Here is a 21,328-nt window from a genome sequence, read left to right on the forward strand (position 1 = left end):
CTAGACGCTGCTGCTCTCGGCTTCCCCTGAGGCCCCAATCCTTGCCTTCTGCACACCGCCCCCCCACCCCAATGAAGCAGGACAGAAAAGCACCTCCCCTCTTCCTCCCAGGCTCCCGGCCGTACTTACATGTGGAGAGATTTTTGTGCCTTCACCACCTCTTCTTTTGAACTGTAGCGGACCAATGCATTGCCGTGGGGCAGGTTCAGGTGGAATGTGATCAGCGGCCCGTGCTGCATGCACAGTGTCCGCAGGGTGGAGCCATCAATCTGGATAGGGCAGGGGGGGGGGAGGAGAGAGGCACACACAATCACTCACTGTCCCTACCTGCCTGAGCCCTCAGGGCAAGGGGAACAGGGCCCAAACCTCCCTGGAGGCTCCTGGCACAAGGCCAAGCTGTGCCCTCACTCACCTGAGGTGTGAGGTTCTTCAGGACAAGACAGTTGGTTATTCTCCCTGAGCTGCTCTCACCCCAGCTTGAACCTGCCGGAAGCAAGAGAAAAATGGCACTGCCTTCGTGGAAAAAGGTACCTGCAGGCCCCACATGGGAAAGCCAGGTTTTTTTAAAAGGTCCTCTGCCCCACCCAGTAAAGGGCCAGATTTCACCCCATAGCGAATGAGGCCGAAGGCTTCTAGTTCGTGTGTGTGACTCAAACCAGCCACTCTAAAGCAACAGTGACTTTGCAACAGGAGGATAACTGTGGTACAGGGCTTGTTGGTCATGCCCTCAGGCTGCCATGTTCCCAGCCACCAGTCAGTTCAGAAGGCTGGCACTGGAGATGCTGCAAGAAGCAGGGAGATTTGAGAGGACAGAGTGTGGGGAGGGTCTGAACTTCAGGCCCTGTTTCAGCTCCTGATTGATGGCCCATGATCCTAATTTCCAGGGCCTCCCTCGCCACCATCTTGGGTTGCCCTTCTGGCAGGCAATGCTACCAGCTGTGACAAGGCAGCTCTCCCACAGCCTCTAGAACTGAAAGCAAGGAAAGGTGTTCTTTCTCCTTCTGCAGACCCCACCCTCCTCTCTTTCTCACTCCTTCAGGCAAAAAGCCAGCCTGGCCAAAGGCAATCCAGACACTCACCAGGGGTATATCTGGCATCGGAATTGCTCCAGCTGCCCCCGAGCCGCGCAGAGTTCTCCCACGAGGACAGAGGCAGCTTCTGCCCGGTCAGTCCTGGCGGTGGGCGCGAGGGAGCGGTGATGCTCTTGGGTGGCAAAGGAACCTTCCACAGCTCGTGAGCCAGAGAGGTGTTGTTAATGGAAGCAGGAGACCACGTCGATTTGGAGTCACTGTTTCTGGCTGGGAGGAAAGGAAACCAGAGGCATGTGAAAAAAAATAGGAATGGAAAAGGAGAGCTGTTCCTGGTGCCCCTCCCCAATCTTCCCTGTGGGTTGATCCGGGCAGCACAGGACTCTGGGCAGATAAGGGCTGGGTGGAGAAGCAGGAGTTCATGGTGGCATCCAAGAGGAGGCAGACATGGCCTGTGTGTGACGCACCCGACCTCACCTGAAGAAGAAGTGCTTTGTGCTGTACTGCTGAGGGAAACATTGTAGTTGGAGGCACGAATGGATGACCAGGCACTAGTTGAAGGCAGCGTGGTGTTCAGAGATGAGGATGACCCTAACAGGAAAAAGTCAACAGCTCATCACTCCCCTGGAGGACACCAGCAGCAAGGGAGAGACAGGCACCTTTGTTTCTTCACATGCGCCGCAGCATTGAAATGCAGGTTCCAGGGCTGAACCCTGCTGCAAACTGGAACGCAGAGCCCAGCGAGGTGGGTGCAGCTCTGGTCACCCAGGCACAGCTCAGTTCTCTCCTGCCCACAGGAACCCTTTCTTCCCCCCAGCACTGCTCAGACCAACAGACCTCAACTCAGGGATCAAGCCATGGCTGGCTGCAAGTTACTCAAGGCAGGGGGGGGAGGGAGACCCCTAAGGCGATGGTGTTCCGGCCCTCTTCTCCCACTCTTGCCAAGATGCACACTGGCTAGTGAGTTCCACCATGGCTGCAGTTCTGCAGAAGCAGCATGCAAGGCTTGCTTCGCCCAACTGCAGCAGAATGGAGGACGTGCAAAATCCAAGTGGACCCGATTGCCTCACACCTGGGCTTTCCAGAATGTCTCCTAGGTGGAGAGCATCAAGAATCTTTGAGATGGGCTGGGGGGACCCTTCTTGCTCAGGTCAGGTCAGGCGAGACCTAGCCAGCTCCTTGTGCAGGGTATGGAGAAGGACTCAGCAAGAGTCTCAAGAGCTGCAGGATTGCCTTCCTCTAGAGACTTGCCAAAGACCAAGCCACTTAAAGCAGGCATGTTAACAAAAAGCTCAGAAAAATAGAAACTGACACAACCTTTGGACCAGAATTCTCAAGTGACCAGCCTCTGCTCCCAGATACATACCGCTGTTCCTGTCCCTGAGGTGGTCGGCCTCCCGCACAGTGTTAATCGACAGATTGTTTGTGACGCTGCCGGGAGTGATGTACGGGTCAGTTTCAGGGTCGATGTTTGGATAACCTTTCCACGGCTCACCAGGACGAAATTCTAGCATTTTGAAAAAAGTATCAGGAGGCTGAGCTTATTCCATGGGAGAACTATTGGGCCCAATTCAGCCTCCAAGTGAATGCTGAGCAGATGATCACCATACATGGTGCTGGTGGGGCTGAGGCTGTTATTTCAGACTGCAGGGGAAGGGCAGGGATGGGGGACCCACTTCAACTCACAACGGGACTGATCCTTCTTCGATAATTCTCAGAAAAAGACTGGGCTTTCCCCTGAGTTCTTTCAAAGTTTGGAGAGAAATGCGTCCTCTTAGGAGCTCCTTTGTAGTCCCCCTTCCCAGCTGCAAGGTCACATGCATGTCCTCCCCCCCCCAAACTTAACTTGTGGAACTTCCTAGCACAAAACTAATACTTCCAGCTGCCTCTTGGGTCCACAATTTATTGTCACGGCCAGAGAAGGCACGTAGGTGAACTCCTCCATCCTTCCCTAAAGATTTCTCAAGTCCCCCTTCAACCAGTTGCTTCCACCATCTTCCCCCGCCCAAGAAGGGAAGAACTTGGCTTCCTGTGCCCCAGGCCCCAAATCTTGGGGGAACAGACTGGTGCAAGTCACCCACCTGGTGGCCAATTGACACTGCTAGAACCGTTAGGCGATTTGGCACGTGGCCAGCCGTCCCCAATCGATCCAGGAGGGCTGGCTGGTGAGTTACTGCTGTTCATGAAGTCGTAGGGAACAAAGGGAGTTTCCTCCAACCTAAAGCCACTTGAAATAGCACCTGGAAGAGAGGAGACTGCTGATCAGTTTGGCCACTGAGCTGCCAACAGCAACCACAAGATTAACCCCTTCCTTTACACCCACAGATCAGAACATCATTCTGAGTTAAGTCAGAAGTAGTCCTCCAGTCCCTGCCAAAGTGTAGCAGGTCACATCCCCACTTGCACCCAGGTGTCATCCTGGTCCAGGGTAAGGTCTTCATTCTCCTCTAAATTAGCTATGGCTGGCAGCCAAGGCAAATGAGATGTGCCTGCATGGGCAGAAACTGGCAGGCAACTGCTGCAAATTCCCAAGACCATCGGCTTTCTTTGGCAACCAAAACAATACACCCCAGTGTGAATGTGGGATTATGCTTCAAACCATGCAAGGGCCTCTCTGAAAAAATAACCATGCCAGGAGCTGCTCAGAGTGGCTGGGAAAACCCTAATAATAAACAAATAAATAAATATTAAAAATTAAAATTAAAAATATATACCCCACCCATCTGGCTGGGTTTCCCCAGCCACTTGGGGCGGCTTCCAACAGGATATTAAAAACACAGTAAAAAATCAAACATTAAAAACTTCCCTAAACAGGACTGCCTTCAGATGTCTTCTAAAAGTCAGATAGTTGTTTATTTCCTTGACATCTGATGGGAGGACATTCCACAGGGCAGATGCCACTACTGAGAAGGCCCTCTGCCTGGTTCCTTGTAACCTCACTTCTCACAGTGAGGGAACTGCCAGAAGGCCCTCAGGAGACAGATTCTAGGGAGGCAGCTTTGACATCCTACATGACATTTTGCCCCCGTGTGGCCCCAGGTCCATTTCCCCTGCCTACTCACAGCCCATTCCTCTCTCCTCTTGCCACTCTTGTCACATTTTGCATAAACCTCAAAGGATTTTTGAAGGGGAAAAAAAGTTTTGAGCGCTACATCAACTCTTAAGAAGCATCCAAAATATGCAACCTTTCAGGTATTGTACCGATTTACATCCTTTAGTCCAGGCTTCCTCAAACTTGGCCCTCCAGATGTTTTGAGACTACAATTCCCATCATCCCTGACCACTGGTCCTGCTAGCTAGGAATCATGGGAGTTGTAGGCCAAAAAACATCTGGAGGGCCAAGGTTGAGGATGCCTGCTTTAGTCAGAATAAAAGGTGTATGGTACGAAAGCTTTATTGCCACCTTTCACAATGAACATCCACAAATTACACCCCTTCTCTCTGCAGCAAAAAAACCTCCATCTTCAGGAGGTCCTCTTTGCAGCTGGAAGACAGTGTTTGGGGCCCTCTTTGCTCCCCCTCCCTTGCATTCCACTCACCGTTTTTGCTGGCATTTTGATCCAACGATGTGTTAGCAGAAATACTGTCCACAGTCATCCATTTTCTCAGCCGGGACTGTGGCTCCTTAATACTGCCCATGTCCATATTTACATTCAAGTTTGAGTTCAATCCTGCATCGAAGAAATTGGGTTACACTCCCTGGACTCCAGTTCAGCTAAGCATAGCAGTCTGAATAAAACAGGCCTCTGCTACCTTCACTGTCAAGAGGCAGAATTTATTATTATCGTCACAGACCAGTTCCGGCTCACTTAGGAAAATCATAAAACACAACAGTAATACACTGAATTGCAACTGGGTATGTCAGAGACAATTCAGATATAGCGGCAGTTAAAAAAATATATTAAATCTTGATCACTAAAATATAACCTAAAATTATCATTTAAAACCCTAATCATTTTGGTAGTACAGCTTGTTCCCTAAGTTTTATGGCAGTGTCAAGAGGCAGGATTCACTATGAATACCAGCTGCTCAGAACCACAAGCGAGGAGAGTGCTGCTGCTGTACTCAGGTCCCAAAAGAGGCATTGTGATTTTTTGAGCTGGGAGACTGTCCCTCAGCAAAACAGAAGCAGCAGCTCTTACACAGCAAGATGGGACACTTTTCAGAAGGCTCTAGTAATTAAGCCTCAAACTGAAGAGTGGAATTCAAACTGAATCTTGGGAGGAAACGATTTTATTTATTCAATTCATAACATTTCTCAATAAGAAGGAATTAACAATAAATTTTAGACTTTCAAACAAGTTAAAATAACCATAGGCTAAATACGGATTAAAGCTCACATCAATGTTCTAAACCTTGGGGTAGGCTTGTCTAAATAAAAATGTTTCTAGCAGGCGCTGGCCTGACGTCAAGAGGCAGGGAGTTCCACAGTGTGGGTGCTGCCACACTAAAATATTGAATTCTGCCGATCAAAGCAGCTGATTGAATGGAATTGAATGGAAAACCTGTTAAATTATACATTCACTTGCAACTGGGAATCTTGTTTCCTTTGAGGATCCTAAAGGGGTACCTCCATTGAGGATTTCCATTGAGGATTATGTCTTTAATCTGGTGAAGTCAGGCACCAAAAGAAAGCTAGGTAACTGACTAGCAGGATTGTTATTGCTGGCTGCAGAATCAGAGACAAGAGGCTTAGTCAGGCAGCCACTGGCTCTCTTTTGAGAGAGGCTAAGACCAAGCACTGACCCAGCTCACAGCCTTGGTCACCTGATGAAGATTAGCCATAAGACGAGGTGGAGAGGACACTCACCTATGGGAAAGTTGCTGAATGCATTGATTTGTGATGGCCCTTTCTGCAGCTCTGGGTTGGTGTGGGGCACAACGTTCTCCACGAAAGACTTCATGGCAGAATGATGGAGCTGCTGTTGGGATGGGAGCAGCTGCTGTTGCTGCTGCTGCTGCTGCTTCATGAGTAGGTTTGGATCCAGCTGACAAGACTGTTGCATCATCTGTTGCTGCATATTGAGAGCGCGACTCTTCAAGCAGAGAGAGGGGGAGAAAATTGATTTGAGACAGATGTCCTGTCTGAGGCCTGCACAACTAGGAAGTGGCTCCACTGTAGCTGTGAAACACAAGCCACGGCATATATAGCAGGCAGCTATAGAATCATGGAACTGTAGAGCTTGAAGGGACCCTCAGGACCATCTAGTCCAACCCCCTGCAATGTGTGAATATGCAAGGATCGAACCTGCAACCTTGGTGTTATCAGCACCTGAGCTGCTCAGTGTGTGCAGAAGGTCCCAGGTTCAATGCCCAGGTAGATCCCCCTGTTTGAAATCCTGGAGAGCCATTACTGCCAGTCAGTGTTGTACACAGTACTGAGCTGGATGGCCTGACTCTGTCTAAAGCAGCACCCTAAACTTCTAATTCAGTCTAATGGGTCATATGTTCTACAGACTTTCTGCCCTTACAACCTGTGCACAAAGGTGGAATTGGCTTAGCATCCAGCGAAAAAAGCCGTAATAATCGTTCTTATAATAGTCAAACAGAGCAGCAGAGATAATTCAGAAAACACACACAACCAACATGACTTGAATCCACATGAAATCTTAAATAATGTTGTCTATGTATTGCTGGCAAGGGTTTTGTGAAAATAATTTTCAACCTGCAAAATGGTCACCGTTAACGTACAATATTTAAACAAAGCGAGTCCTTGATCTGGTCTGCATAGGTGGTGAATTTGCACTTGTTCTTTGAAATAAAGTGGTCTGATTAGAACAACCTTTAGAATAGCTTTATCCGGGGGGGGGGGGGGGGGAGAGAGAGAGAGAGAGAGAGAGAGAGAGAGAGAGAAAAGAGACGCTCCTTTGGCCATGCATGAAGGTAGCAGGAAGGAAAATAGGAGAATCATAGAGTTGGAAGTGACTGTAATAATAATAATTCATTATTTATACCCTGCCCGTCTGGCTGGGTTTCCCCAGCGACTCTGGGGTCCTCCTGCAGTGCAGGAATCTTTTGCCCAACATGCAGCTCGAACCCACAACCCTGAGATTAAGAAGTGAGCTAGTTCTTCCACAACAGATGATTCACCTATTTTGCCAAGGTGCGTTGCTAAGTGCACCCTGGCTTTTGCAAAGGGCTATCCACCGTTCCCGTGAAATATTCCAGTTCTCAGGCAAACAGCCCTGAACTGGCAACAAGAGATTTGTGAAGAAGGGGATAACGTATGGGTCAGCGGAGAAAGACCCAATTCAACCTGATCTTTCCCGATCAATTCAGGTCAAGAGAAGGCAGAACCAATATTAAAAATGGAAGAGAAAACAAAAAGGTTCCGCAAACCCTACCTGCTGTTGCTGCTGTTGCTCCTGGCGGCCGCCACCCCCAGCAGAGGACATGTTTCTCTGGCTCGGCACTTTCCTCTGCTGGGCCAGCAATCGCTGCAAAAAGTCAGGAAGAAGTCAGGGCAGAGTCAGGGAAGATGAGCACTTTCTAAGCAAAGTTGGGGGAGGAAGTGTCTCACTTACTTGTAATTGGGAGATCTGTGAAAGCTGGTTGAGCTGGGAGAGTTGGTTCAACATGGCTACCTGTTGCGGGCCGAAGAGTGGATTCAGGCCCCCGTTGTTTGGTGCATACTTCAGCAAGGATACTGGAACCTACAAAGTGGAGAAAAGCATGACAATGACATGAAGGTTGGAAGTTAGTTAGGATAGAGGGAGGGAGACACGCAACCAACACCTTCTCACCACAAGCATGAAGAGCTGCCCCAGCAGATCCTGGCAGCCTTGCTTGACTTGGAGGCCCTTTACTTAGCTCTTTAAAAACTTGGGGGGGGGGGGGAGGTCTCATAATGGGATGTGGAAGGGAGAAGAGGGGAGGTGGGAGGTGGAGAATGTGACTTGTGTTTGCTTTTACCAGGGCAGGTGCTATTGGGACCAAGCCTGGCAGCCATCATTTTTGAAGAGAGGAATATCTTTACAAAACTAGCACACCCATCCACCCAACTTCTCTTTCACAAGCCTCACCTGAGGGGAGAGCAATGGAGGAGGCACTTGAGCACGTGGATTAGGCTGAGATGAGTTAAGAGGCTGTGCTGGAGACGGCTGCATACTCCGGGGCTGTGCTGCTAGATTTCCAAACATACTGGGGTTGCCATTCTGCAGAGAGAACGTAAAAAGAGGGCTGAGCAGCTGTTCCCACCCTCTCCAAAGACAGGAGCAGGGGTACATAATCATAAAGTGGCAGCTTAGGTCAGGAGTGACAGAAATTATGGTCTGGCGGCTACTGAAGCTGCTTCTTGCATTGCCCTTAAGCGCTGCATTCAGCACATGTAGGGAAAGGGACAACCTTCAGCCTAGTGCTGTTTTGGTAGGAAGGTGGCATTTCTAAGAAGGTGAGCTTGGAGCTGAGATGTACGTTGAAGCAAACAAGCATCACCCTGAAACCAGACAGTAAGACTGAGTTTCCATCTCCCTCTGAATTCTACAGAGAGAGCTACTTTGTGGGCTTCCTCCCACTGGGGCATCTGGTTGGCCACTGTGAGGCTCCACCTGCTGCAGAGCTCTTTTGACATTCTTATATCCTTGACTCTTAGTAGACCCTGGAAGCAAAAAAGAATGCCTGCATCCTAGCACTCCTGCAAGGAGCTGAGGGAAGTATGCCTAGTGCAGTGCTTTTTTTTCTAAAAAAAAGGTTAGGGGTACTCTCATGTTCCTACTCATATTGAAGTACTGCCCCTCAATGAGGCCAATCTTAGATTCACAAAATGTTTAAGGGTATGTGTACTGCTGCGTCCCCAGAAAAAAAGCACTGCCTAGGTGTGTGGGCACATACGCACTGTCCTCATGATGGAAGTGGGATGTAGGTTCAAGTGAAGGGATTGGGATTTGCCTAAGCCAGCTAGTGATCTTTCAAAGCTCAGGGGAAATATGAATCAGGCTTTTCCATGTATTAAGACCAGTGTTTCCCAAACTTGGGTCTCCAGTTGTTATTTTTTTGGACTACAAATCCAATCATTCCTAGCTGGCAAGACCAGTGGTCAGAGATGATGGGAATTGTAGTTTGAAAACAGCTGGAGACCCGAGTTTAGGAAACACTGTCTTAAACCTATAGTTCAAGCTACAGCACCACAATGGAGCTCCAGTCAGTATGATATATCTATCTGCCACCGAAGGAGACACTGGAAACCCACTAAGTCCTTCACCAGAAACAGGATCCTTGGTTAATGAGGGGGATGCCCTGAGGGAAGAAGGGAGCCCCCAAGACATACTGCAGTGGCACAACTGCTTCTCTTCTCGCCCCTACCACCCTTTCTTGACTAAAGTGAACATGCCAACAACAAGCAGAACACAAAGGCTAAGCCTGTGCTTGCAAAAATAGGCACACACTGCCCTCAGATGGGGCTGTAAACACAAGCCCTGTCCACCTAAGGGTCTGGTTCCTGCACTGTAGGGAGTTGGACTAGATGACCCTTGGGGTACCTATGAATCTATGATTCTGTGCTGCCTTCAGTTCTCCATATGCTATTGCAAATACGCGGACAGCGGTTGGAGGGTTGAGAAGTTAAAAAGAAACTACGAATGAGAAGCAGGGGAGAGTAACAGGCACATATAAAGAGGAGACGGTGTAATGAGGCAAATGAAAAGGAAGGAAGGTGCTCTCCGACCGTGGCTGTTTTTACAATGCCGTGCAGATGACTGAACCCTGGGGGAGGGAAGCCAGCAAGCACAACAGCAGCCCCCCCACACCTTGTATGGCACCAAGGACGAATCTGGGAAACCTGATCTAGAGGATGACAGAAGATTCTCCTGCCTGAAAGATATTTCATCTGGAGAGGCTACGAGAAATACGTATCTAGAGCAGTGTTTCCCAAAGTGTGGTAAGCGAAAGGGTTTCTAATGGTACACAAAAGAATTTGCTCTAGTCGAGATGAAATATTATTATGAAAAATACCCACAAATTAACTTTGCCCCAGAAGGGGTTTGCCGGTAAGACTAAACTTGCAAAAAGGGGCACATGATTATTCTAAGTTTGGGAAACACTATCTAGAGGGTTGCAGGTTTTTTAAAACCATGTGTGCACTAAGTGGAAGAGGACCAAAAGGTTTAAGCTGCCATTCATCTTCTCTAAATGTCTGTAAATCAAGGGGGATGAGACAGCATGCTAAAATCTGAGGAAGTACCCAATGGCTTTGTTGAAACATCATGTAAAGAGGATGCTCACAGCCTTACCTGTCTAACAGAATTCAAGTTTTGCATACCCAGCCCTGTTAGGGAGCCAAGGGCCTGGTTAGGTAGTGCACTGTTTGAAGGGGGAAACTTCACGTTCTGATTGGACATAAACTGCATGTTCTGGGAATCGTCTGCTACAACAAGGCCATCCTGGTTGGGCAGACAAGTTGAAGGAGCAAGGGTTGGACAGCAAGCCAAGCAGCAGGACGGATAGACGGACAGGAAGAGGCAGACAAGTCCAGCATCAACGGGGTGGGGAGAAAAAGTCAGAAAACAGGAGAGAGGAGGTTAGTGCCACTGCAGTCCAGAGCCAGATGGTTCTCTAAGCAGATGGCAGATACTCTTTTATTTTATATACTGTTTGATTTGTAAGAAAACCTCTAAGCAGCTTACCAAAAATAAAAAACTTTAAAATTATTGATAAAATAATAGTGGGTTGTATTCAGCGTTGCATGAAGTCAGGATCCCATTAGTGAAAGGATGGCTGCTAGTGCAATGCAACACCCCCCCCCCAAATCTATTGTAGGGCTTTCCCCATCCCTCCCAAGCCCATTTGGCAGACACAGAGCAGGGGGGGAGTCCTGTTGTGCTAGCAGCAATCCTGAGCCAAAAGGATGAGTTTGTGGAATATCTAATAATAATATTTATCAGTCACATTGTTGGAGGAAGGTGAACTCAAAGCAATTCACTAAACTAAACATTAAGCACAAGAGCAGTGAAAACGCTTTCCTGAGATGCCCACCCTGATTGAGAAAAGAGGAGTGCAGACGCCTCTCTTAAGGGCCTATGACTCATAGCAAAAGCAACAGCATTAGATGCTCCTGGTGGAGGGTGCTGGGCTTTCATTTGATGCACTGAACTTAGTCCCCCACCCCTGCAAACTATTTTCAGTGAAAACACATCAGCGTCCCTCAGAATCTTCCCCTGCTCTGGGTTCTAGAGGCACCAGAGTCAGTCTCCCACTCACTCATCTGGAGATGGGCAGCCTAGAATTAAAATTAAGGGTTAAGCAGAAGCACACTACAGCTGCAATCCGAATCCTATTTATCTGGGAGAAAGCCCCACTGAATTAAGAAGGACTTACTTCGGAGTAGACATGGAGGAGCACAATGCAACTCTTCAGTAACACAGCAATTTTTTTAAATACAGGAGCAATCATTTTATTGCGTACAGAAGCAATTGTTTTTTTACTGTCCCTTGGGAGGAGACAGGCTCTCTCACCTTATCAAAGTAAGGATTTCGATCCACGGAAGACTCTTTGGAAATCTGAGGACGGGCGCCTGGGCCTTTTCCTATCACCCGGCTGTACTCTCCAGCATTCAGGCTGTGCTTGTCCATCTCCATCCGTTTGTCAGGCAAGATCCCTAAGGGGAGATGGGAAAGCATCTTCACACAGCTGCTCTGAACAGTGGATCTCGACAGAAAAGACTAACACTGCCTCTTGCTTAAACTCCACGGGCACAAGAAGTTCTCCTAAAGCAGGCATGTCCAAAGTCTGACCTGCTGGTCGATCATGCATGTTCACTTCATCAAATCTGGCCCTCTTTGAAAAAAGTTTGGGCGCCCCTGTCCTAAAGCAACCTTCCCCAACCTGACACCCTTCAGCTGTTTCGGACTGCAACTCCCATCAGCCCCAGCCAGGATGAAAATAGCAGTCCAAACCTTGCACAGGAAATTCCTGCGAAGACAACGCAGGTGAAACCGAGTCTTTTTTTGACAACAATATGCTCAACTTTAGGCGCAAGTTATAACTGGGATTGCTGATTTTTTAACAAGGCCTGAGCCATTTGGACTAGAAATGAACACCATTTTTAAAAGACCACAAATAAATAGGAACCTAGGAAGTTGTCTTTATACTGAGACAGATCACTGGCCCATCTAAATGGACTGGTAGAGGCTAGTCCTTCCCAGCCCTACCAGAAGATGCTGCCATTGGGGATTGAACCTGGAGCCTTCTGCATGCCAAGCCAGCGCTTTATCACTGCACCCCCCTTCTATCTTGAGTCACCTTTCATTCATCCCACCACAACCCCACACCTGCACTTACCTCCAGATACATCCATCTTATTGCTCTGCATCATTTCTTCTGGTGACTCTCTCTAAAGGAATAACCAAGAGGAGCTTAATTACAGTCAGCCTCTGCTTACTGGTATACTCCAGGCTACCCCTTCTGTTTTTCATGAGGGAGGGAAGGCAGGCAAGCAGGCAGAAGATTACAGAATGCATCTTAACAAAACGTGAAAAAAGCAGGTAATATTAAGCGGGGCTGGAAAAAGAATGAATTGCCATGGGATGAGTCTCTGCCCTGCCACGCACACCCCACTTCAGGACTTACATGGAAGCCGAGATTCACAAACTGTTTCACAAATGGATTGATCCACGTTTCGTCTTGCTTGTTTCCATTTTTCATTGTTCCCTACAACCAAACACAAACAGCATGGAATCTTCATTATTAGATATATGGCTACTGATCAACACCTACATAGGACTTTAATGGGGCACAGGCTTCAGGTAGTTTAAGAGGTAGAGGGAGCTTCTCTCTGTCTTGCTCTGCAGCTAAACTCGGTTACCTTAGAAGGCATCTTTTTAGGGTATGGTGGCCAGTGTAGAGAGGCGTTGGCATCTTGGGCAGAGTTGCTGTTCCACATCCCAATCTCAACGTCGTCCTCTTCCTCCCAGTTCGACTGATGGCTTCCTGGCAAAGGCATGTCGCCCCCACACCAGCCATCTGGAACTTGCATAGACTTAGGTCCTGATAAAAAAAATCATCACTCTTTACTCATCAGATACAACATGCCCCCCCGCCCCGCCCTCACTATAGCCGCTATGCAGCACTATCACCTGGGGAGCTGTTATTTTACAAAGAACAAGAGTCAAACTAACAGCAGCCAATGACGAAGGAGGGATCTGAACGCAGATCTCCCAGACCCAAGTCGTAGGGCCTCCCTTCTTAATTCAGCTCTCCAAACAAACACACCCTTGGTTCCCCGCACCCCCCCCCCCAGACCTCGACAGCTAGCAACTTCCTTAGTGCAGTTCCCCACTTCCAGCCCACCTAGAAAAGCACGTACCAGGTTTATGAGAAGGCTGCTGCCCAGCAGATGTGTTCCCCCAGCTACTGGCACTCATAGCATCACCGACCGATTCTCCCCAGCTCGTACCAGCATCAACAGGCTTGCCCCAAGCTGATGTGCCATTGTCTACAGTAACAGGAGCAGGAAGAGGCTCTCCCCAACCTTTCAAAAGAGGTTCACGTTATTAGCTGGTCCCAAAGCCAGGCAACACATGGCTAGGCTAACTTTTGGATTGTTTAAAGAAAATTTACTGACGTTTTTAGTAATAATTTCAGTTCCATTGTGAGGAAAGCTGTTCTATAACCAAATGGAAAGCTCACATTATCCTACCACCAACGCAAACTGATCTTCAAAGAAGATGATCTAATAATAATAATAATAATAATAATAATAATAATAATAATAATAATATTTATACCCTGCCCATCTGACTGGGTTGCCCCATTTGCTGTGTTAATGATTAATGCCTGTTGATCAATAAGCAAGAAAAATGCTATGTGTGGCACTTGTTCATCCCCCCAAAATACTCACAGGAAAGGATATAAATTCTTATTTTGCTCCTTGCAATTAAAACAAAATATAAGTAGGAATTGACTAGAAGGCAGCTGAAGGGTGGTGGTGGTATCTTTGTATTGTTTGAAAGGCAAAACACCAAAATCAGTCAGCCTTCTGCAAATCTCCCAGGACCTTTCAACAACCGTGAGTTTTCATTGATTTGACAAGGCTAAGATGTACCACTGAATGATTTTCTGGCTACTTCTCTACACAATTTTATAAACCATGGTTTGCACCCAACTTTACACCATAGCTTAAAAACAAACAATGGTTAAACACAAATGACCAGCATGCTTGTGCAATGCAGCGAATACAGTGCTTGCTCTGCTTCTGCCCTGCTCCTGTTGCTCCACTAGGAAATGAGCCGGAGCCTGACTTGTGATACCTGAACATGGGAAGATGGTTTGTTTCTCTCCAGACAAACCACACCTGGAAGCCTTGGTATACAGTGGTACCCCGCAAGACGAACGCCTCGCAAGACGGAAAACCCGCTAGACGAAAGGGTTTTCCGTTTTGGAGGCGCTTCGCAAAACGAATTTCCCTATGGGCTTGCTTCGCAAGATGAAAGCCCATAGGGAAATCTCCGGGACAGCGGGGAAGCGCAGCGCGTCTTCCCCACTGTCCTCGGACCTCCTCCCGCCGCCCGGCATCGGAACGAAGCTCCGAAGCCGGGCGGCGGGGCGGGGACACCTTCTCCCGCCGCCCGGCTTCGGATGGCTTTCCTGAAGACTTGGGGTGGGAGGAGGGTTTTCCTTCCCACCGCCAACATTCAGAATGCTGTTCTGAATGTTGGCAGTGGGGAGTAAAAACCCTCCTCCCATGCAAGCCCCGGGAACAGAGGGAAAGCGCTGCGCGCCTTCCCCTCTGTTCCCGTACCTGTCCTGAAGGCTTGCGGTGGGGAGAAAAGCCCTTCTCCGCACCGCCAGCCTGGCAAGCGGTTTCCCTAGGAACGCATTAATTGATTTTCAATGCATTCCTATGGGAAACCGTGCTTCGCAAGACGAAAAACTCGCAAGAAGAAAAAACTGGCGGAACGAATTAATTTCGTCTTGCGAGGCACCACTGTATTCTTGACTTCCCACTAGCTTTTTGGAGCGAAACAAGCAACAATGCTTTTCAATAGACATTCCCGTAGCCTCCCCCCCCCCCAGTAGTGCCTGAGGGTTGCCTCAGTTGGGCAGATCACGGAAAATGGAGCCTTACCAGAGCCGCTGCCACTGCCGCCACCAGTCTCCATGCTGCTCACGGCGCTTGAAGGAAGCCCTTGCTGCAGTCCCTGTGCCTGCTGGTCTGAACAGCCGCTGCCACTGTTCAGAGTGTTCTTGTTCCACATATTCACATTCTTGTAGTTGTACTTGCTCGGGTCGCCCCAAGCAGAAGTTCCATCGTCAATCTCCATTTTGCGGCGAATGGACTCGGGGGATGGCTCCTCCCACCCGGTGGGCTCCTCTTCCTTGGCTGCAGACGGCATTGGTCCTCCCAGCCATCCTGCGGCCGGCGGCTTGCTTGCCGCAGACGGTGCCCCCCAGCAGCCCACCTCTTGTTGCTTGCTCCAGTCTGGGGAAGGAGGGCGCTTGGAGGGTGCCTCTCCCCCCCAGCTCTGGGAGCGGCTTGGCTTAGGAGATTCTCCCCATCCCTGGCTTTGGCTTGGCTTGGCAGACTCTTCCCATCCCGTGCAGCTCGTTGGCTTGGCGTTGTTGTTGCCACCGCCTCCCCCCCAGTGCGCAGCGCCAGACTTGCCCGGCTCTTTCCAGCCAGAGGTCGACTTGTCGCTGTCACTGCTGCCGGAACTGGATTTCTTCACCTCGCCCCAATGATTGCTTCTCAGGTTCTCCCCCCAGCCGTCGACAGCTGGGGCCGCCCACCCGGGGCTTGCCTTCTGCCCATCTCCCCACCCCTGCTTGAGCTTGTCTGGGTCGCTCCACTGCGATGATGAGCACCTGTCCTCTTTGACGCTCCCCCATGATTGATTGCCCTTGGCCTGTGCAGTGGAAGCAGAGCCCTCTTCCCACCCCCCCTGGGTGCCGGAGACTTTGGAGTCCCCCCACCTTGTAGCAGACTTTGGATCGCCCCAACCCTGGCTGGCTGGAGCGTTGTTGCCATGCAGGCTGGACCTCTCTGTGAGGCCCCCTGAGCCGCAGGCTTGGGCCACGCAGCCCCCCCAGGCCTCCGTCCCATTGTCAGTCTTTTTCTCCCCTCTTGAAGAAACCTCTGTGTCCCAGGCAGTGTTTTGTTTGATCGGAGTCTGTCCCCAACCGGAATTGGAAAGGACCCGGGGGTCCAGATCTGTCCTGTTCACTATGCTCTGGAGCAACGCGTGCTGGTCAGCTTTCCTCCTTTCGCGGTTCGCCCCTTCCGTGGCGGATCTTTCCTCGGGGCTCTCGGTACTGCCGTCGCTATCCCCAATACTGCTTTTCGTCCACCCGCCATTCTGCTCAACATTCTGAATTGCTGCAAAACTCTGGATGTCGACTGCGGCACTCTCCTCCTCAGAAGATTTCCGCATGTTTGTAAACTTCTTACTGTTCCCGCTGCCGCCCTTGGAGGCGTGAGGGTTGCTTGGAAGTTTGTTCCACTCTCCGTCGGCTAAGGTGGTGCTTTGGGCAGGACCCCTCCGGCCGCTGCCTCCTCCTCCTCCTCCAGAGCCCATTCCAATCCCACCCCCCCACACCACATTCTGGGTGCTGGCCCCCCCGCCTGCCGCCTCCCACGCCCCTGCTCCTTTCTCCCCATTGATTTCAAAGTTAGTGCTGCTGGTCCCGCTGAGCCCAGGCTGCATTAGGTTTGCATTCACAGTGTCGCTATTGGCTTGGCTGTTTGAGCAGGTGTCTCCGGAGTAAGCGGGGCTGTAGGTGCCCCACAGAGTACTGGGAGTTCCACCATTTTTTGCTTCACCATTGCTCAGGTGAGAAACGGAAGTGCTGCTTATTACTGGAGAGGAGGCCTGGGGCTGAGGCCGACTGCTCTTGGCACTCACGCACCAGGCCCCAGGCCCTGTATTACTACTTGCCGGTTCAGTCACCTGCATCGAACCAGCAGGGTTTGGTAAACTAGAGGTCATAAAGTTAGTAGTGTTATTATTATTTGGTCCATTCACTTCGGGGTTAAGGCTCTGAGGCTGCCCACTCCGCGAAGCCTTCCTTGTACCATTCGCTTGGGGATCACAGTTTTCCTGGAGGCTGGCCCAGGAGCCGCCAAGGCTGGACGAGTTCATACTCTGATTGTTCGCTATCTGACCTAAACCTGTGCTGCAGCTACCGCTTCCTCCGGGCCCTTTCAGGGCATGCCCATTGTTCTCCAAGACAGGCCAGGCACTGCGGTGGCCGTTGGAATTCAAAGTGCTGGGATTTAATCCTCCATTGGATGAGTTGAGCGCGCTCCAAGTGTTCATTCTATTGTTGCTACTTTCCGACATGCCGTTAGGAGCATCGGCGGGCATCGGCGAGCAGGAGCTCACGAGGGAGCCGAGGGACACGCCCCACGACCTGCCAACGCTCCCGTTGCCCACGTTATTGCTGTTGCTACTGTTGCCAAACTTGGCCTGAGGACAGTGGCCGCCGCCGCCGTTCCGCAGGCCATTCACTTCACTGCCCGGGCCCCTTGAAGCCATGGCGATGAGGTTCCTCTCTGACCCAGAACTCGAGGCAGAAGCAGAGTCAGTGTCCGTACATTCTGAAGCCAGCTCCACGTCACTGCCGGTGATTGAGGGCCATGCCTCCTTGTCTGAGCCGTCTACAATAACTTTATCCCAGTTTGTGCTGGAGTCACCACTGGAAGAGACTGTTCCCCACTGAGAGTTCTCATAATGGGATCCTAGTGTGCTGTGGTTCAGATCTAGGAGGAGGAGGAGGAGGAGGAGGAAGAGGAGGAGGAGGAGAAGAAGACATCGTCATCATCATTGGAAATGGTACAGCAAAAAAGAACACTCAGTACAGTGAGCAAAGAAACAGAGGCAAGAAGACTATCCAGAATTCTGGAAAACAAGGACCACAAGATGTTGCAAAAGTACATGGCTTAGGTACTTGCAATATTCTTAGCAAAAGGGCAGGCACAGGTATGTCCATATATTCCACATGTGAAATGAGCCCTCATACCTAAAATGACTTGCCTCTCCCCTTTTCCCACTCATTAAGATCTGCAGGAGGGGTGTCTCACTACATCCCACTGGTAGCTGAAGTGCAGCTAGTGGAATGGTGGGAGAGTGCCTTGGCTATGGAGCTCATCTTGGCCCCTCCCTCTTGTTAAGAACTCTGGCCAAGCTCTGGAGCTCTCTTGCTTAGACTATTACAGACTTCTCTGGTCTGCTGTGGTCTCGCAATGGTCAACTCATCCCTGCTCAGGGCTCCAGATTCATTCACCTCTCTGGTCACTCTGATCATCTGACAAGTGCCTACAACAGCTTGCTGTCCGTGCAGACTTCTTAGGACCGAGCCTCTTATCACTCAGAGTAAACTGCTGGCATATAGAAAGCATGTGCCCCCATTATGCTCCTCTTCAAAATGTTAAGTCACACAATGGGTGCACCAACCTTCCTACTACATTGAGAACAGTCCTATATTCTTAAGTGGAGAAACTCTCTAGCGCTCCTCTGGTCACAAGTGTGAAGGAAGAACTGACGCCAGCAAGTGTATTATTCCTCCTGCCAGCTCCACTCCCCCCAAGTGTGGAAAGGCAGGTGACACAGCTGAGGGCAGAGAGACCATGTGTTGTGCCTTGGCAGGTTCTGCAGCTGCAGTCTTGGCATGAAGCACAGGAAAAGAACATCCGGTTTCTGCAGAGTTGTGACATTTAGAAATGGAGGCGAAATGGGTCTTAAGGAGCATGGAAAAGAGCTAGGTTGGGCCTTCCTCCTAAGTGTGCAGCCCCCCTGCCAAATGAGCCAGAGAATTTACAGGCACTTGTCCCTTTCATTGGGAGGTCTTTGCCGCCTCCTCACCTGCTTGCTTTTTGCTGCTGCTCTGCCCTTCGCCACCGACTGCAGGTTGCTCGCTTGTTACTGGGCTCCCTTCGGACTGGCCGTTCAGCAGTTTAGATGCCGCCCCCAGGGTTGCAGCGATCCCCGGCAGTGGCTGCCCTCGCTTCAAGAGTTGCTTCTGCTCTTGGTGCCGGAACCGCGGAGGGACTTCGCGAGGTGGGTAGCGAGGCAAGGACGACGACTGCTGCTGCTGACTGCTGACCAAAGCCCTCTTGGCATTATTATTGCCACCAACACTGCTGGTTGCTGTGGTTGTGCCGGCAGTGGAGGTGGCAGGTAATAGCTGATTGACACTGGGCTTGGCAGGTTCCGGCACTGCACTTGCCCAAAGCAAGATGTTTGACGGGGGAGGGGGAGAGAAGAGGGAGGAAGAGCAGATGTTAGTAAATTGTTTTAGGAGACCATTAAAAAACAACAACAAATATTCATTCAACAAAACACACTAATTGTTTGTTCTCAAAAAGACTTCTAAAACATAGAACTTACACAAGGGGTTTAAAAAGGCGGTAGCTATGCAGTCAAACCTCGATTCTCAAACGGCTCTGTTTTCGAACGTTTTGGCTCCTGAATGCCGAAAACCCGAAACGTTACTCAGAGCTCAAACGTCTGGCGTGGCTTCCGCTTGAGTGCAAGAAGCTCTTGCAACCAATCGGAAGCCGTGCCTCAGAACCCGAACAATTCTGAAGTCGAATGCTCTTCCGGAACGGATTATGTTCGAGTTTCGAGGTTTGACTGTATGCTTTATATACATGACAGACTAGGTGGCTCCTGCTCTTGCTGGAAAACCCTCCCCTTCCCCAGTGGCAATGGAACCGCTGGGATGATGGGAATGATGAAGCACCCCAGTGGCAGAGGGGTCAGGAACAGAATAAACAGCTGGCTTGAGCATCTCTGGGGAAAAAGACAAGTTTGGCCGGGACAAATCTCATGGAGAAACAGGCACCAGGAGGAACTCAATGTTGGTAATCAGAAAGGAGAAAGAAAAAGCAAACAAGAAGGATGGAGGAAAGGCAGGCTTGAGGGGTGAGCCTCATGTTCAATTACCAATGTATGTCCATGAGTTACTAGAGATGAGTGATTTTAATTGCCTTGTTTGTCTCCAATGCAACCCAGGCTCACACACTTGAATGCTCAAAGATGGCTTCAGTTAACTTTCATAAGAAAACCATTCAATTTCTCACTTCCAATTCTTCCTGGAAAATTTCTTAGCGCTAAACAGAAACTTTAAAGCAGTTGTGCAGCCCTTGATTTGCCTCAAAACTTAACAGCGGGGAAGATGAGCAAAGAACATGTTTTCAAGATGCATAAGCCTTGTCTTAATTTTTTAAAACCTGTTTTTAATTTTTTTTAAAACTCTACAGTAGAGATTAGAAGAAGCACATCTAATGTGCTGCATAAACATCACTTAACTGCTGGAAGGGTATAGTTTTACAGGGCTAGTTAGTGAGTAGAACTCTTCTCTCAAGTCTTCACTTAGGCATGAAAACAAAATTACAGTTGCTTTAACATCTTCAGTGCAGACAGGAAACAGTTTCACTAGCTGAAGAACCACCCTGCAAGTGTTGGTTTCACTCCTTTTTCTGGCACAAAGCAGGCTGCATTTAGACCTCTCTGCTTTCACTGTCACTTACAAACATAGCAACATACTTTCCTTTTGAGTGCCTCACTGAGCTGCCAGTCTGGGGGTGCTAAAGGGCACATGTGGATTTCATATCACCAAGATGAGACATGCAAAATGCAAAAGTTCCAATGGAGGCCCCTGGGGAGGATGGATAGCTACAGTTGACTCCCCTAGAGCCATGAGAAGGAACAGGAAATGAGTCAAGGTGGGGACTTCTGACAGGAAATACCTGCCCTTTTACAGATAAAACAGCAATGGCTCACTAAAGCACAGTTAAGAGTGTGCAAGATTTTCTGGGAGTTCTGATGTGAAAGGAAACCAACTTTAGTTTTAATAAGAAAAGGGGCACTTTATACTACTTTATAGGAAAGAAAGTTTTAATTTAAGGAAGATGTTGAAAAGCTGGAATGTGCACACAGGAGGGCAACCAAGATTATCAAGGGTCTGGAAATCAAGCCTTATGGGGAAGGGTCGAAGGAGCTGGGTATGTTTACTGAGAGGAGATACGATAGCCATCTTCAAATATCTCAAGGGCTGTCACACAACTCGAACCAAAGGCTTCAAATGACAAGAAAGGAGATCCCAATTAAACATCAGGGTCTGGTTAAATGACCCCCCCGTGGGCCGCTTGTGGCCCATGGGCCTTAGGTTGCCGACCCCTGAACTAGAAGATCCTTGGGGTCCCTTCCAACTCTACAATTCTGATTCATCCATCACAATTGGAACAAACGAAACATGCCACCAGGCTCCAGTAGGGTAGATTTATTTGAACCTTAAGAAAGACTAATTTAAGTGATTACCAGAGCAATCCTAAAGATGACAAAAGGCCGATTGAGGGTCTGCTGAAA

General features: G+C 49.4%; 1 protein-coding gene across 2 annotated transcripts in view; it reads right to left on the reverse strand.

Annotated features, from left to right (window-relative positions):
* TNRC6A (trinucleotide repeat containing adaptor 6A) overlaps positions 1 to 21,328 on the reverse strand; it is a 38,935-nt gene that overhangs the window by 3,062 nt on the left and 14,545 nt on the right. Inside the window, exons 5-23 of one of the 2 annotated variants that reach the window (XM_028707024.2) lie at positions 18,821 to 19,174; positions 15,088 to 17,718; positions 13,327 to 13,491; positions 12,826 to 13,007; positions 12,591 to 12,671; positions 12,303 to 12,354; positions 11,477 to 11,619; positions 10,256 to 10,405; positions 8,051 to 8,182; positions 7,553 to 7,681; positions 7,373 to 7,465; positions 5,839 to 6,064; positions 4,568 to 4,699; positions 3,110 to 3,268; positions 2,395 to 2,535; positions 1,506 to 1,619; positions 1,080 to 1,298; positions 413 to 483; positions 130 to 269 (exon numbers count right to left, since the gene is read on the reverse strand). In XM_028707024.2, coding sequence (XP_028562857.2) covers positions 130 to 269; positions 413 to 483; positions 1,080 to 1,298; positions 1,506 to 1,619; positions 2,395 to 2,535; positions 3,110 to 3,268; positions 4,568 to 4,699; positions 5,839 to 6,064; positions 7,373 to 7,465; positions 7,553 to 7,681; positions 8,051 to 8,182; positions 10,256 to 10,405; positions 11,477 to 11,619; positions 12,303 to 12,354; positions 12,591 to 12,671; positions 12,826 to 13,007; positions 13,327 to 13,491; positions 15,088 to 17,718; positions 18,821 to 19,174 — 5,314 coding nt within the window. The remainder of the gene's footprint in view (positions 1 to 129; positions 270 to 412; positions 484 to 1,079; positions 1,299 to 1,505; positions 1,620 to 2,394; positions 2,536 to 3,109; positions 3,269 to 4,567; positions 4,700 to 5,838; positions 6,065 to 7,372; positions 7,466 to 7,552; positions 7,682 to 8,050; positions 8,183 to 10,255; positions 10,406 to 11,476; positions 11,620 to 12,302; positions 12,355 to 12,590; positions 12,672 to 12,825; positions 13,008 to 13,326; positions 13,492 to 15,087; positions 17,719 to 18,820; positions 19,175 to 21,328) is intronic. The other variant, XM_077919168.1, reaches the window with a different exon arrangement.

Source organism: Podarcis muralis, chromosome 14 (assembly GCF_964188315.1).
Source record: "Podarcis muralis chromosome 14, rPodMur119.hap1.1, whole genome shotgun sequence".
Lineage (NCBI taxonomy): Eukaryota > Metazoa > Chordata > Lepidosauria > Squamata > Lacertidae > Podarcis > Podarcis muralis.